This window comes from Cucurbita moschata, unplaced genomic scaffold (assembly GCF_002738365.1).
Source record: "Cucurbita moschata cultivar Rifu unplaced genomic scaffold, Cmos_1.0 Cmo_Scf00003, whole genome shotgun sequence".
Lineage (NCBI taxonomy): Eukaryota > Viridiplantae > Streptophyta > Magnoliopsida > Cucurbitales > Cucurbitaceae > Cucurbita > Cucurbita moschata.
The window spans coordinates 4,001,888-4,017,751 of NW_019268519.1; the positions used below are offsets into that span (position 1 = coordinate 4,001,888).

A 15,864-nucleotide genomic window follows, 5' to 3' on the forward strand; every position below is an offset into this window, starting at 1 on the left:
TTTTTTTTTTTTTTTTCTTTTCTTTTTCTTCTTTTGATTGCGAATTTGTGTTTGGTTTTTGTTGCACTGTTTGTGTTTTGCGTGTAGTTGTGATATTCAATTGTAATTATAAATTGCCGCATTGTTTGCTACTCTCGTGTTTTTGGTAGGTCAATTTTGGTTATCGATTCGTGATTTGTCTTTGTGTTCTTTGGAATGGCTGCTTTCTGTGATGGCTATTTGGTGCATATAAAATTTGTGAAAATAGAGTAAAACATTCGAGAATTTGTATGAGATTTCATCACATCCATGAAAATTAAAAAGAGTGAGAGATTTTTTTAGAAGTTTCTGAAAGAATGGATGATCCGACAAAGCTAAGGTAGATGGTCTTTACTGAGCTCAATATTTTGTCGTCTTGTTTTCTCTCCCCCTTTTCACGGCAAATCTCTCGCAAATTTGTTTTTCAAAACTCCCCATTCGTTTGGTTCTTTTTTTACTCTGGTTTTTAAATCTATTCAATCTGGTGTTTTACAGAGTGACCGGCCTAGAAAATGACAAGGATTAGCCGTACTTATAGTGACTCAATGCAAAGAGGGGGTGTCTCAGCTGTATCAGCTGATGTTATATTTGCTTCTAATCGGTTTCCAAACTACAAAATCGGAGCGAACAATCAGATTGTGGAGGCTAAAGATGATCCCAAAGTACTATCTATGAAGGAGGTAGTTGCTCGTGAGACTGCCCAACTGTTGGAACAGCAGAATCGCCTCTCGGTTCGAGACTTGGCCAGTAAGTTTGAGAAGGGTTTGGCTGCTGCTGCTAAATTGTCAGAAGAGGTTAGGTTTCTTAATGAAGAATTCTGTTTCTTATGGAAACAAGAAATCCATCCACTTTTCATAATTTGTTTACAAGCTAAATATCTGCTTTGGTATTATACCGAGGTGCACCATTTATAATCTAGTTATGTGTGCATTTCAGGCTAGACTAAGAGAGGCAGCTTCACTGGAAAAACATGTTCTATTGAAGAAGCTTAGGGATGCATTGGAAGCATTAAGAGGACGTGTTGCTGGAAGGAACAAGGACGATGTAGAGGAAGCAATTGCAATGGTAGATTTTTTGACTTACTAGATGATGTTGCATTTGGAAATCTTGTACTATAATTTTATCATTAATACTTTAATGTTTGTATGTAATAGGTTCCTAAACTTTAAAAAGCGTGAAATAAGTTCCCAAACCTTCAATTTAAAAGTTTAAGGATTTATTAGACAATTTTTAAACTTCAAAGACCTATTTAACACAAACATGAAAGTTCACCGCTGAACTTACAATTTAGTCTAAGAAAATAGTTTTCTAAAAGAATTTACTAACAAGGCCTTGCTGGGTGTTGGCCATAACATGAAAAGAGTTCTGATGATAAGTGCTATTTGGCTTAGGTTTTAGAATTGTGTATAATACAGTGAGATTTCTCTGCTTTTGAGTATCTGCTATTTTGCTCAAGTCGTGGACGCTCTGACAGTTTTATGCGACTGTTTTGTTGAAAAACATTAAACCTACCTTTCTGGTTTTAACTTGCAATGTCTTGTTGCTACTGGTGCTATCTCCGAACACAAGAAAAATAATGTGGGTGCTTGATTCTGCTTATTGCAGGTGGAGGCATTAGCAGTTCAACTTACTCAGCGGGAAGGGGAACTAATACAAGAAAAGGCTGAAGTGAAGAAGCTAGCTAATTTTCTTAAGCAGGTAAGTTTAGCATTCTAATTAAATATGGATGATATTTTTCCTTATCTTAGAAAGCACATGTATTAAATACTTAGTTGTTTCTTCTTCTTATTTCTTTTATTAAGAACTAAGCATTATGATAAATGAAACATACACAAAGTGGTGAGACGGACATGTCTTAAGCAATTGTGTAGTACTTAAATTAAAGTGCTAAATAGTTTATTTGTTTTAATTGAAAGATTGATTAAGGGGCTTTAAAAGAAATGTGAGAGGAAAATAATAAACTTCGATGTGAAAGTCTTTGTACTTCGTTTTTTAACTTTTAAGCATATGGATGCATGAAGATGATTGATTTTAAATTTGCATAAGATGTTGAATTAATTAATTAATTTTTAAATTTTGAGGCATTACCTTTCACAAAATTATTTGTTCACTTTCTTTTCTGTTCCAGCGTTGAAAGTTTATTTTGGTTTGCAGGCATCAGAAGATGCTAAGAAACTTGTGGATGAAGAAAGGGCTTTTGCTCGTGCAGAAATCGAAAATGCAAGAGAAGCTGTTCAGAGAGTGGAAGAGGCCCTACAAGAACATGAACGAATGTCTCGGGCGGCTGGGAAGCAGGTTTCTCTCTTTTAATTAACTGTTCTCAAGAATTATGTATTTTTTGTTCTTAAAAAATATATATCTTCATTATCGTTGCTGTTTTTTCCTTCTTTTTCTTTTTTGCTTTTCAATAGCTTAACTAGCACAATTCTGAAATGTGGTTAGGACCTGGAAGAACTAATGAAGGAGGTTCAAGAGGCTAGAAGGATCAAAATGCTCCACCAACCCAGCAAGGTCCACATTCTATCCTCATTCTCTATGCTTATTATCATACAACTTGACTTATATACCTTTTACATTAATTTAAGTGGCAATATCATATTTGAGTTTTGCATTTTGGCTGACTTTTCATGGTATTCAATGGCAAAAATGATGAAGAGATGGACCCTCTATATGGTTCTTTTAAGTACGCATAAATTTGATACCATGTTAAGTTTTCGGGATATGTAGGTTATGGACATGGAACATGAGCTTCACGCATTGAGACTGCAACTTGCTGAAAAGTCCAAGTATTCTATACTACTTCAGAAAGAAGTAAGTTTTTTGATCTTATGATACAGGCAACTTCTATTTCTGATATTATGTGGTTTTTATTGGTTTTATAGTTTCGTAAGTACTGCATGCGGCCTTGAGAGTGATGCTTTTTATGTTAAATTTATTTCTGGAGTGAAACGTGTTTGTAGCTTTTAGTTAAAGAGAACACTATATTGCAGATGGTCGTTTTTCTACATTGCCGGAAAATGAAACATATTAGGACGAGAAAATTGCTTCATCTTATTCAGATTTCTTCTTAAAGACTACCCATTGAGTGTGTCGCCGTTATCCATTAGTTGTTATGAGCTAAATACTTTTTGGTTGTCACAGCATTGGCTTTTGATTGAAATCCTGCTATCACAAATATAAATGAAGGGATACAAAAGGACGTGTAAAAAGACAGCCCAATGAAAGGAGCCACCCAGCCACTAACTAAATATATAAAAAAAGGACTCAAATAAAAAAATACAAAAATTCTTGGAAACTAACACCAGTTGACACGTGAAACTTGGCAAGAGATAAGCCTCCCTCACAAGATCTTTCAATAGCTCTAAAACTTTTATTGTTTCTCTTATTCTAAAGATTCCACAAAAGAGAAAAGAAGCAATGTGTCACAAGAATGAACCCATATCATGAAATTACGAATGTAAAAGAATCTCCTCCAGCATAGAACTGTCCTCTCTGTTTTTATTGGCTTGGAGAGGTTTATTGGCTTGGAGCATGGATTGTTGGGCTTGGATGAAGGAGGTTTTGTTGTTTCTACCTTTTTAGGCCGAGGGGTGAAATTCTTTGGCAGGTGTGCTTCTTTGCCGTTCTTTGGTGGATTTGGCATGAGAGGAATGAAAGACATAAAAAGGTGGCTAAGGCTACTGTAATTATTAGCTAGGTTCTATCCTTTTCGAGATGAGTCCTCTCTTGTAGATCTTTGGGCTCCCATTTTTTGTAGGGCTGTTCATTTTACATGTGCTTGTTCGTTCATTCTTTTTTCTCAATCAAAGCTTAGTTTCTTAAAAAGAAAGAAAAAGTTCCCCCACAAAGTAAAAGGAGGCAATCCAAATGTTCTTTGCTAGAATAAGGTCATGGGGGATCATTTCTCAAAAGTTTTCTTTCAGAAAAGTTTTCTATGGTTTGTGAATGTGCCATTAACAAGTATATTAGAATCCCATTCTTCGTAATTTCTCACCTATTTATTCATAACAGTTCTATGCCTCCCCACACTACTAGGTTCCTAAACGCGGTCAAGAAGTTGCAAGCCCTGGTAACGGATTCCCATTTAACCAAATGAGAGTCAACTCCTTCCCCCCACTCGTTCTGATGGAAAGTTCCATTGAGTTTTCTATTTTAGAACTATTGTACGAAAGAACTTGGTACAAAAGAACCCGGTTTGTGATAATATGAGGCAAGACCTTCTATAATTCTTTCTCTAACTCTTGGAAATTATTTTTATAGAAGTTAATGATTAAGTTTATCGGCCTAAAGATCTAGACTTCGCAAACAGTCGACTTCTTGGGTCCTGGGGATAAGACCAATGTAAGTTTCATACATCATGGCATAATGGCACCTCTCAAGGCTGTTTTCGCTTCATTTCTTTAAGAAAATTTGATAGTTTGAAGCCTCCTTTTGAGCTTCCCCTCAAGATTTTTAAAACGTGTCTGCTAGGAAGAGACTCTTATAAAGAATACTTCGTTCTCCTCCCCAACCGATATGAGATCTCACAATCCAACCCCTTCAAGGCCCAACGTCCTCGTTGGCATACCGCTCGTTGTCCACCCCGCTTCGGAGCTTAGCATCCTCGCTGACACACTGCCCAATGACTAGTTTTGATACCATTTGTGGCCTAAATTGCTTACAAAGTTGAAGAAATGTAGTTAGGTTGTGTGACTGTGCTTTTCATTTTCATTTACTTGTTCTTTTTTCTATTCCCGTTCCTTTTTTCGCTAACCGATCCATTTCTATTTCATTTTTGAAAATACAGATTCTGTTTTATTTATTTTTAAATTATCCTGATCTCTTTTCTTTATACTGTCACTTTTTCCAGCTTGCAATAAGCAAGAAGGCAATGGGAGACAGCTCCAACATTTATGAGATAGATGGCACCGAGTGTTTGGGTTCTTGTCTCCATATCCAACCTTCTTGTGATACAGCTCCCGACCTTTCAAAATGCTTTATTCAGTGGTACCGCATAGGATCTGAAGGTGGCAAGAAAGAACTTATTTCAGGTGCTCTCTAAAAGCTCTGTATTTTACTTATTGAGGGGAATTCCAAATATTTCTTTATTAATATTGACCCGAACTGTTATTATCACAGGAGCTACAAAATCAGTTTATGCACCGGAGCCTTTTGACGTCGGGAAAATCTTGCAAGCTGACGTTCATTTAGATGATCATATAATCACTTTGACAACCACTGGCCCCATTGATCCAGGTAGTTTAAGAGTTGTATGTATAAGTAATCAATAACTATTGTCTTGGTTGCTGTAGCTGTTTAGTGCTTGTTTTGCTTGAACTCATAGGAGGAAACTAAATGTTGGTTTTCTTACAGCTGCTGGTCTGGGAAGCTATGTTGAAGCCCTCGTGCGGAAGCATGATGTTGAGTTTAATGTACGTTGTCCTTCTGTTTTTGTAGATTTTTCCATACGCAAAGATTAGTATGGTATAGGAAAGTGCTGAAGGTTGAAATTATCATTAACACGTGGCATAAATGGTATATATCGATCGCTCAAGCTTATGGAGATTCTTTTTATTTTTTATATTTCAGGTAGTTCTTACTCAGGTGAACGGAATAAATCATTCCTCAGAGTCGATACATGCACTCCATGTCGGAAAGATGCGGATAAAGCTCTGCAAAGGAAAGAACACCATCGCTAAAGAATATTATTCTTCATCAATGCAGGTAAGTTGAATATTGTTGAAATTTTTTCAGTTTGGATGTGAACATCTTTGCTGAATCGGTCTCACACTCGTTCTTGGTCGTAGTTGTGCGGAGTTCGCGGTGGTGGCAATGCTGCAGCTCAAGCATTGTTTTGGCAAGTGAAGAAAGATCTTTCTTACATTTTAGCATTTGAATCAGAGAGAGACAGGAATGCAGCCATAATGCTAGCCAGGAGGTTTGCTTTTGATTGCAATGTACGTCCTGCTTACTTTCTACTACTAACATGAATAATTCAGTTTGGTTCTCCAATCTTTACACTGCGCAACCTAACCCTTCACACACCTCTAAACAAGATTTCATATGTATCTTCTTAGAATGTTTATTTTTTATAGGAAATAAAACGTTCATTGATAGGATAAAATATTACAAAAGGAGAGTGAGGAACATCGGTTGGAGAGGGGCTGTTAAGGGATACAATTCGAAATTGAAAATTTCAATGAGGGGAAGCCCGAAAGGGAAAGCCCAAAGAAGACAATATTTGCAAGCGGTGAACTTGGGTTATTACAAATAGTATAAGAGCCACTAGACGGTGTGCCAACAAGGATGTTGAATCTCCAAGTGGGGTGAATTGTGAGATCCCACATCGGATGGAGAGGGGAACAAAACATTCCTTATAAGGGTGTAGAAACCTCTCCCTAGTGGATGCGTTTTAAAACCTCAAGGGGAAGCCTAGAACGGAAAGCCCAAAGCTATGACCAAGATTACGGAATTTATTTTTAAAAAGAACTATCAATTAGCCAATAGATCATTTAAACTACAATGTGTAAAGGTGGAGAAATCGATAGAGCTAAGTCCTAATCAGTAAAACTCTTGAAGGAGACTTCTTCCTTTTAAGTTTATATTGCATGGATACCTTGATTCATATCAAACTGTATACCATAAAACTCATGAAGAGCCAGAGATTCACCATCATTCCTCTCGTGTAGCATCACCCGTCTTTGCTTTCTTCTTTTGTTTCCAACTCGGATCTAATATTGTTATGAATACTCATATTGAGCAGATCATTCTTGCTGGACCGGACGACCGTGCTTCATCAGCAAACTGATGAACTTCTGTAGATCTCCCCTAAATGTAAATTATTCTTAGCTCCCATTACTCAACATTTGATAGTAGAATATGGCATTGAGATCTGTTATTATTGGCTTCCACTTTTTGTTTTTGGTGCTTCTGTTTTCTTCCTTCCTAACATTAAGGCATCTTCTTTTTCCTGTTTGCCTTTCTGTTTCAGAGTGCTAACAAAGTATATGACTGAATTTGTGGTTGTGGTTCATTCATTCAACCATTACATGTAACCTGGATTTCTCTGAGTATTGCTTTTCATGATTGATATATGCATGCTTCAAGTCTTTCAAAGTGGATACAATACTCAAAGCCCACATGGGCCCTCCCCTGATATCAAGTTCCTTTATAGTTCAGCTCCCTACTTATGTTCATTTTTAGTTTGATCCAAGCTGCAAATACTGAGAATGATATACTTGTTCTTGGAAGTGAAAACTCAAATTGGTGTACAGATTTATGGAAGAGATTTGCTTTTGTAGTTGTTTGGATAGGAGAAGTTGTGATTTTATGTTTCTTGGTTCTTTTGATTCAGAACAAGTATGGTATATGTTGTCAATCTGAATATCGACAAATATTTTCAATACATGATACGATAACCATAGTCAGTTGGATCTAACAATCCTTATAAACCCTCATTGATGTGCAAACTTAGTCCACTGATAGTAAATATTGTACTTTTTGGACTTTTCTTTTCCAGGTTTCATCTCAAGATTTTAAAACGTGTTCACTAGGTACACCCTTATAGCCCTTATAAGGAATGTTTCGTTCTTCTCTTCAACCGATGTGGGATCTTACAGAAACCTTTGGAAATTTGTTGAGCCTTTAAATCTCCATATTCAAGAACTCCAAAATCTTAAGGTAGAAACAGTTGTTTGAGATTCGAATCCGTCCAAAAATAAAGTGATTCTAAACTTAGCACTTAGCTTAAAAAATTTCAAGCCTAAATTCACGAGACAACATACATGGCTTTATATAACCTCAAAATGAAACTCTTAGTCTTCCATGAGTAATTTCAAGAGTTGTAACGTTCATTTTAGGACCATAATGAGCTAATATATAAATGTAAATTTTGACTTTATTTACTGTAACTCGACTTTATCTCTTAATAATTTGAACAATATTTATTATAACTTTCTTAAAGTTTATATTATATGATTGTGACGTAATTTAATATTTGAGATATTTGAGATAGAGATAAAATAGGTATGATGTGTATTAAATTTGGCCCTAACATGGTTGGTTTTATAGGATAGGGCAGATAATTTATTTTGTTCATCCTCTAGAATTCCACTCATTGTGTTTCTCAAGGAATTGTTTTTCCTTAAATTAGGGATTTTGCTATCTTCATTGGTTACTGTGATATCATTAATCTCAACCTTACAAAAAAAACAAAAAACGTCATGTTAATATATGTTGTCCGTTTTGGTCCGTTATGTATCGTTGTCAGCCTCACAGGTTTAAAACACGTCTATTAGGGAGAGATTTCCACACTGTTATAAAAAAAATGCTTTGTTTCCATCTCTAATCGATGTGGGATCTCACAATCCACCCCCTTGAGGGCCCAACGTCCTCGTTGGCACACCACCCGATGTCTGGCCTCTCTAATCCACAGGCTTTGTTAAACACTATACTAGCTTTCCCGAAGAAATTTTCTGACTAGTTGAGTAAATAAATTAGATGCATTTTTCAAAAGTATTGAAAAAAATACAGAAAGAGAGAGTGAAACGAGGAAAATGAAAATTGGGATTCAAAATCCGAGATTGCCCTCTTTTTGAAGGAACAGTGAAATCACCGACTTTTGTTCCTCACGACTGATTGTATCCAACAGTGTAAAACTGTCTATATGTATCAGGCTCTCGAAAGAAATTATTTAACTAGTCGAGTTAAACGAGTTAAGTGTCACAATCGCACTTTTGATGGCAGCGGACTTGCAATTGTGCGGCATTCACTTTCCAACGACAAGTGAGCTGAGCCAATTCGTTCTTGCATCGCCTACGGCCAAGCGACGTATGCTCGAGCCTCTGGCCTCGATTTTAAGAGAAGGTTTTAGAAAACGAGGAGAGAGAAAGATTTTTTAAAGAGACGTTATATAAACAAGAAAGAGGGAAATAACAACGGCTCACACAGTATATAACCTTGGGTAGGGAGAGATTGACAACTAGTCGTATCCCCCGTAATATATTCCGAGGCATTTCATGTCTGACAGCTTAGACATCATATTTTTGAAACGTCATACTTCCTAAAAATACAAAAGTAAAACACTAGAATATGAAAAGACGTTGAGCTTGTCATGGACATGCGACCATGGGCAACACGCCTTGAACGAGCATGACCGTGATACTAAGCTCAGGGTTTATGCTCGGGAATCGTATCTAAAAATAAATAAATTAAATGCATTTTTTTCAAAATTACTAAAAAAAAAATTAAAAGATAGAGAGAGAAACAAAAAGGAAATTTGAGATTCAAATTCCTCTATTTCCTCTCTCTCTCTCTCTACAGTGAAATAAAATTCGATCTTAAATGCTCTCCTCCTCCTCTAATGGCGTCTCACAATAACAGCTCCAATTCCAACTCCAATCGCCATTTCTCTTGGCTTATCAAATCTTGCTTCCCCAACCCTAACGATTCCTCTCCCACTCTCCCTGTAACCTCCAAATCTTGCTTCGAATCCGCCGCTACCACCACCCACACCTCTTCTCTACGGCCACCTCCCGCCGCCGCACCGATCTCCTCTCTGCCGGACGACCTTCTATTGGACTGTCTTTCTCGAGTTCCGTCCGCTTCTCTTCCTTCTGTCTCACTCGTTTCCCGTCACTGGGCCCGGCTTCTGCTGTCCTCTACATTTGTCGATCTCCGCCGTCTTCGCGGCCATTTGGAGGATACGGTTTATGCTGTTTCTGCAACTAATTATGGCCTGTACGCGGCGAGTTTCAACTTTCCGAACGGCGGTTTGTGGAAGGTTGCGCTGTTTAAAGCCAAGGAGAGTGTGTTTTTTAGTGATTTCTATGGATTGCTCTCTCACGCGCGACTCTCCGCTATTGGACCTAGAATTTACCTAATCGGTCGAAATGCGATGTTTCTGTACGATACGTGGTCCGGAATGGTGAAGGCGAGATCTGCGATGAATTTCTCCAGGAAGAAATTCGCCAATGCGGTGATTTCTGGTAGGATCTACGTCGCTGGCGGTGCTCCGACGACGACGGCGGTGGAGATGTACGATCCAGAGACGGACTCGTGGCAAGTCGTTGCGCAGTCGGCGAGAAGACGGTACGGTTGCATCGGAGCCGCCGTCGACGGAGTATTCTATGTTATCGGAGGACTGAAGATCGGAGAAGGAGTTTCAGGTAACCTAGTATCACACAGCGCTTGTAGATCGGAGGCACACGTCTACGCGAGCTCCATGGATATGTACGACGTGGAGGCGCGTACGTGGCTGAGAAGCAGCGCAGTACCGGGAGGAGGCTGCGTGGTGGCGGCGTGTGCAGCGGCGGGACACATCTTCGTCCTCACTAGTCACGCCGTTGAGCTCTCGTTCTGGAAATTCGATGCAAGAAGAAAATGCCCTAACAGTAGCAACCGAACCTCAACCAAATCCACCGGATTCGGCGAGTGGTACAGAATAAGAAGTCCACCGCTACCGCCGCAAGTCCGGCTGGACAGCACGGTGAGGTTCAGCTGCGTCGGAATGGGGGAGACGGTGGTGCTGATTCAAGTCGCCGGGTGCATCGACGATATACTTCGCCGGAGCGGAAGAAGCGCGAGAGGATTGAAGGAAGGTTTGGTACTGATCTACGAGACGAAAAGCGGAGAGTGGAGCAGAGCAGCGGACATGCCGGAAGTTATGCAACGCCCCGCCTGTATCTGTGTTAAGTGTTGATGACGCGCCCCCATGGGAGTAATCTGACGCGCCCCCATGGGAGTAATCTGACGCGCCCCCATGGGAGTAATCAGACGCGCCGCCATGGGAGAAAATGACAAAAAAGAGCGCGTGGGTTCACGGACGCGAGTGAGAAATCCAAACACGATTGGTTGATTCGTCAATTATTTAAGCCAACAAGATCTGATAATTCCAGATTTATTTGCATGGGGGCTCTGAACCATTCTTTTTTTATTTTTTTTTATTTTTTTTAAATGGGGTTTGTATTTTATTTTATTTTATTTTTTTTAAATGGGGTTTGTATTTTATTTTATTTTATTTTTTTTAAATGGGGTTTGTATTTTATTTTTTTTAACGTTAAGATGAAAATACATATGAATTTTTACCAAATTTTAAAAATAAATTTGAAGTAAACTAAAGAACTATTTACATTTAGTTTAGATGCTGAAAATATTTTGAAAAAACTCATAGCCAAAAATAGTATTTTGAAGAAAATTTTAAAAATTGGAAACCAAAAATAGCTTTCAGAAAAATTAAAATACAAATTAATTGGATTTAATACAATATTAAATTCCACATTTTGATATATAAAATATTTAGATTTTTTAAAATTGGAATGAGTAAATTATAGCAATTTTTTAATAATTGTAAGATAAGGAAGGTCTAAAATTGAAATGAGTAAATTTAGGAATTTTTTTAATAAATTTGGATATGATTTTGAATAGAAAGGTTGATGTGACAATGTATCAAATAAAATGTGATATAACAATTAGTTGGGTTTGATGGATTTTGACATAAAAACAATTACATTTTTAGCACTAATTCCCTTTCTAACTTATTTTTCTATCACATCACATAATTTTAGAATAATCTACAATGACTCAATCATAAACAATTCTAAACTCAAAATTATTATTATTGTTTTAAAATTAATTAAAACTTTTTTAAAAAGTTGTAGGAAAAAAAAAAACCCAATTTGTGAAATTGAAATAAAAAATATAATTTAAACAAAATTTGTTATTGATTAATGAATATATTAAGAAATTAATCCTTCAAAAAAGGAAGTAGAAACTGGTTCAACTTTTTAACTTTTAGGATTTATTAAATACTTTTAATAATTAAAAAACTAAAAATATAGAAATCTTAAAAGTTTATATTTAAAAACATTTAAGAAAGCTAATAATGAGTAATATGATTTATAGGTGAAATAAATTAATGAGTGGATTAATACTAATTATAGTTGGCATGCAAGCCAAGTTATCATATTTTTAAAAGTTGAGTCGATTATTGAATGATAAACTAAATTTCTCTCATACACATCTAATTTGACATCGACTTTACCCCGTTCATCATTTCAAATCTTGATAAAGAATTCATCTACAAAATTTCAAATCAAAATATATACGTCTTAACTAGTTAAATTATGACCGTGTTCTTATAAATTAAAAAAAGAAAAAAGTTAAAATAAGTAAAGAAACTAATAGACTCATTTATATATACTTAACAGCAATGAATTATAATTTGAGATATTGAAAGAGATGCAAGAAAATTCATTTCTCTACAAATAATTCAACACTACAAAATGAAGGTTGGGTTCCACCAAAAAGGAAAAGCAACACGGCAATTAGATGCATCATCAAAATCACCCTCCATCCGATAGTTCTACAAGACACCATATTCCCAATGAATGTAGCTCTCAAGGTCTTGTCTAGATTAAGAAGATTAAGATTTAATAACTCGAAAAGCATACGCAGGCAAAAATTTGAAACTTGAACAAACTAAATCATGCTTCTTGTGAGCGAGATGAATAGAGCGTTATTATCTTCGCATTCCACGTCCACGGCCACGGAATGCAGCCCCCCCACGTCTTCCACCCATGGCACTGGCAGCAGCTTCTCCTTGTGCACTCTCCGACTGCACGATAAAGGTCGGGGGAAGGAATGTTAATAACCATGACTGAGTGTAAAAGAAAATTACACGAGAGTAAAACTCGATCAAATATAACCTTGGGATTCTTCACGGTTTCGTCGACACTTAGTATGAGACAAGCTGCCTCTGTAGCAGCATTAATAGCATTTATCTGCAAGCGAAGGATTCGGTGTGACAACAGAAAAATATCAAAATCAAAGTGCTTCCTGTGGTTATTATTTGTTTCTAAAGGTTAACGCATCCAGATACCTTAACGACAGCAGGTTCCCATACGAAGTTTGCAAATGAATCAGCAACTCCACCGGTGTTGATGTCCACCCCATACAGTGCGCCGTCACCTATTTCAGAACCTCAACATGTTACTACTATGCAATCATTTGACGAGGCCAAATATAGAAATAGAGTGAATAAAAATGGGCCGACACATCAAGTAATGTTAATCAAACTCGACTATTCATCAAATGAGTGGAAGATAAATCCAAAACAAAGTTTCCAGATGGAAAATTCTACCTGAAGGATGCGAGTGTTTCTGTCGTAATTTGTTGAGGACATCGGTAGCATCAAACCCAGCGTTGTCGCACAGTTGTCGGGGAATAACCTGCAGAACCACAAGAAGACAACCCAGTAAGTCATCCCTCCTAAAACCATGTTTCTATCAATATTATCATAAAGCAGGGATTCTGAAGGTGTGCAAATATGAGAGTAGTGGATGGCTGTATCGAAGTTTTTAGTTAAGGTCCTGAATTAAAGAAAAAAACAACTCCAAATAAAAAGGAGCCAACTAAAGCAAGAACAGGCAATATAAATTAACAGCCTCGAGGTAAAAAGAATGTAAAAATAAACGCTTGCTGATTTTACTAGACAATTGCTTCAACAATTTCAAATGTACATAAAAAGCCCTCCCGAAAGAAGGAATAATGTTATGTTCTTCAGTTGTGTCTAGTTATTTTCAAAAGAAGTGAGAGGCCACTAATCTACCTCAAGAGCTTTGGCATATGAGTTGATGAAAAGCTGAGACTTCCCAGCTATTGTGCGTGCATATTGCCTCAAATATCGACTGATCTCCATCTGCCACAAAGTGATTAAGTAGATATAATTGAGAAAGGGATATTTAAATAAAAACCGAGCAATCAAATTAAGCTTAACTGAAATAGTAAACATACATCTATTGCTCCACCTCCGGCAACAACAGTAGAATTCTTCAGTGCTCGTCTTACAATCATGATAGCATCGTGCAAGCTACGCTCTGCTTCTTCAATAAACTAAATGATAATAGTAGTGTCAGCAAAAAACAGGATAACTGACAAACACAAGATGGTATATCTAAGTTTTCGTACCTGATCAGCTCCACCTCGTAGGACTATGGTGGCTGTTCTACCTGATGGACAGCCACTGAATATATTATATCTTTCATTACCAACTTGCTTTTCCTCAAAGAGCTCACATGTTCCAAGAACCTTTAAGCCAACAAAGTAAAACAATATCATATTCCTCAGATGATTGTTTGGTTCTGAAAAACAGAGGAACGCCAAGAACAGAAGTTGCTAAACAATTTCTAACAGAATGTGAGCCTACCTCATCAATAACGTTGTTAACAGATGTCTGTACTGTTCCACCAGTTGCAGCAGCAACCCTTTGCAAATCCTCTTCAGCCACACGGCCAGCACAGAAAATATCTCGGTCTGCAAAATACTGTTAAAAGCAAACCATTGATGTGGATTAAGAGGCAAATTGACTAAATGAGTGGTGATAATACTTCTTAAATTTTCAATAGAATATTACTTCATAATATCCATTGTCAAGAATCATATTTGACATAAGAGACCTTGTCTAACCATAAAGAACTCTGGAGACGTAATCATTGTGAGAAAACACAAAAATAATAACCTGTGTGGCAAGATCACCGATAGCCAAACGCGAAAGAACAACCTTGGCTCCACTCTCTACACATTTGTCTAATTTTTCGTAAATAATATTCCATTCTGCATCAACAATGGACTGATACTGCAATGGATCAGAGAGCCTACGAAAAACATTGAGTTTCTGGAAGTTTAGCACGGTAATAAAATGGAGGGGGAAGTTCTATAAACTGAATCTTACCGTATCTCTGCATTTTCTTTCTCTGATTTAAGTTCCAATTCAATATTTAGCAATAGTATCTTTGGATTCAAAAACTTCTTTGGCTGCTGTTCAAAACCTGCATAGGAAAATGTCTTTTTGAAGGCAACACCATTTACCAGGAAGGAGTCGCGCATAGTCCCTCCAGGAACCTGACAAGCCATATCAAAATTCCAACAGCACAATACCATTCAGTAAATGTACCAGCAATTCACTAAAATCATTTGAAGGAGAAATTGAATCAAAGAATTATTACCAAACCCAATAAGGGAATAATTATGTATAAATAAAGAACTGTGAAAAAGAAATTTGATGGTATGAAGGTTTCAACTGTAATACACTGTTTAAATGCAGATAATTGTAAAATCGAATTAAGAAATGTCAAAGTTGTTCAATCACTATTCCAGATGATATTTCAAAGTTGATAATTTAGCCACGTATCTTCAGTTCAAAAAAACCCAAACAAAAATTATAATACTGCATGGCAGAATGATTTTGTGCTCCACCTATACAAGTTATCTGTACCCATGGAGCAAAATAATGAAGAATTCAAAGGAATTATATGAGGGTACATACCTTCTTTATACCAATCATGTTAAGCCTATCTTCATTGCCTATTGCAATAACAGAATCAACAACCATTGATGCAAAGAAGTCCTTTTCTCCACCAATGAGCTTAGAGGAAAGTGTTGTAGCAGCACATTTAGCCAACAAGCTTTTCTTTTCCTCCAAGCTCTTCCCCTCTATGCTGGTTGCCAATTCTTTTACTTTCTCAATTGCCTACCAAACAAATACAGTCAAAGGAGAGTTAGGTAAGCATTCAACACATAAATGTAATATTAATGGAAGCTAAAGTCACACAGACCAAATGGCTTGCAGTCCTATAGCTCCGTATTAAATTTTGAGAGTGGACTCCATCCTCTATAAAAGGCTTGGCCTCCTTCAAAAACTCAGAAGCAAGAAGAACGACAGTAGTTGTCCCATCACCAACCTGGAACACAATATTAAGCAGTTCCGTGACCATTCCCATTAGTGTCATTATATATAAAGTTCCATCTTCATTCTTCCTTTCTTTTTTTTTTTTTTTTTTTTTTTTTTTGTATATTACACGGCAATGGAAT

The 15,864-nt window shown here is 36.9% G+C and overlaps 3 protein-coding genes across 5 annotated transcripts in view; 2 read left to right on the forward strand and 1 right to left on the reverse strand.

The window, feature by feature from the left end:
• Nucleotides 1-7,307, forward strand: part of LOC111441158 (stomatal closure-related actin-binding protein 1-like) — an 8,257-nt gene extending 950 nt beyond the window's left edge. The window contains exons 2-14 of one of the 3 annotated variants that reach the window (XM_023078108.1): nucleotides 150-358; nucleotides 514-812; nucleotides 955-1,083; nucleotides 1,624-1,716; nucleotides 2,173-2,313; nucleotides 2,461-2,529; nucleotides 2,746-2,829; nucleotides 4,868-5,048; nucleotides 5,137-5,253; nucleotides 5,371-5,429; nucleotides 5,587-5,721; nucleotides 5,805-5,954; nucleotides 6,761-7,307. In XM_023078108.1, the coding sequence (XP_022933876.1) occupies nucleotides 531-812; nucleotides 955-1,083; nucleotides 1,624-1,716; nucleotides 2,173-2,313; nucleotides 2,461-2,529; nucleotides 2,746-2,829; nucleotides 4,868-5,048; nucleotides 5,137-5,253; nucleotides 5,371-5,429; nucleotides 5,587-5,721; nucleotides 5,805-5,954; nucleotides 6,761-6,805 (1,485 nt within the window). In that variant the 5' untranslated portion in view covers nucleotides 150-358; nucleotides 514-530 and the 3' untranslated portion in view covers nucleotides 6,806-7,307. The remainder of the gene's footprint in view (nucleotides 1-149; nucleotides 359-513; nucleotides 813-954; nucleotides 1,084-1,623; nucleotides 1,717-2,172; nucleotides 2,314-2,460; nucleotides 2,530-2,745; nucleotides 2,830-4,867; nucleotides 5,049-5,136; nucleotides 5,254-5,370; nucleotides 5,430-5,586; nucleotides 5,722-5,804; nucleotides 5,955-6,760) is intronic. The other 2 variants (XM_023078109.1, XM_023078107.1) reach the window with 2 other exon arrangements.
• Nucleotides 7,308-9,274: 1,967 nt separating this feature from the next.
• LOC111441159 (F-box/kelch-repeat protein At5g26960-like) lies at nucleotides 9,275-10,945 on the forward strand. Its single transcript, XM_023078110.1, has 2 exons — nucleotides 9,275-10,696; nucleotides 10,745-10,945. The coding sequence occupies exon 1, from the start codon at nucleotides 9,359-9,361 to the stop codon at nucleotides 10,694-10,696; it is 1,338 nt and encodes a 445-aa protein (XP_022933878.1). The 5' UTR covers nucleotides 9,275-9,358; the 3' UTR covers nucleotides 10,745-10,945.
• A 1,278-nt stretch (nucleotides 10,946-12,223) lies between these two features.
• LOC111441157 (T-complex protein 1 subunit eta-like) overlaps nucleotides 12,224-15,864 on the reverse strand; it is a 5,400-nt gene continuing 1,759 nt past the window's right edge. Inside the window, exons 3-14 of the mRNA XM_023078106.1 lie at nucleotides 15,609-15,734; nucleotides 15,320-15,523; nucleotides 14,726-14,895; nucleotides 14,513-14,648; nucleotides 14,201-14,317; nucleotides 13,963-14,082; nucleotides 13,789-13,887; nucleotides 13,604-13,693; nucleotides 13,136-13,223; nucleotides 12,875-12,963; nucleotides 12,702-12,776; nucleotides 12,224-12,610 (exon numbers count right to left, since the gene is read on the reverse strand). Coding sequence (XP_022933874.1) covers nucleotides 12,515-12,610; nucleotides 12,702-12,776; nucleotides 12,875-12,963; nucleotides 13,136-13,223; nucleotides 13,604-13,693; nucleotides 13,789-13,887; nucleotides 13,963-14,082; nucleotides 14,201-14,317; nucleotides 14,513-14,648; nucleotides 14,726-14,895; nucleotides 15,320-15,523; nucleotides 15,609-15,734 — 1,410 coding nt within the window. The 3' untranslated portion in view covers nucleotides 12,224-12,514. The remainder of the gene's footprint in view (nucleotides 12,611-12,701; nucleotides 12,777-12,874; nucleotides 12,964-13,135; nucleotides 13,224-13,603; nucleotides 13,694-13,788; nucleotides 13,888-13,962; nucleotides 14,083-14,200; nucleotides 14,318-14,512; nucleotides 14,649-14,725; nucleotides 14,896-15,319; nucleotides 15,524-15,608; nucleotides 15,735-15,864) is intronic.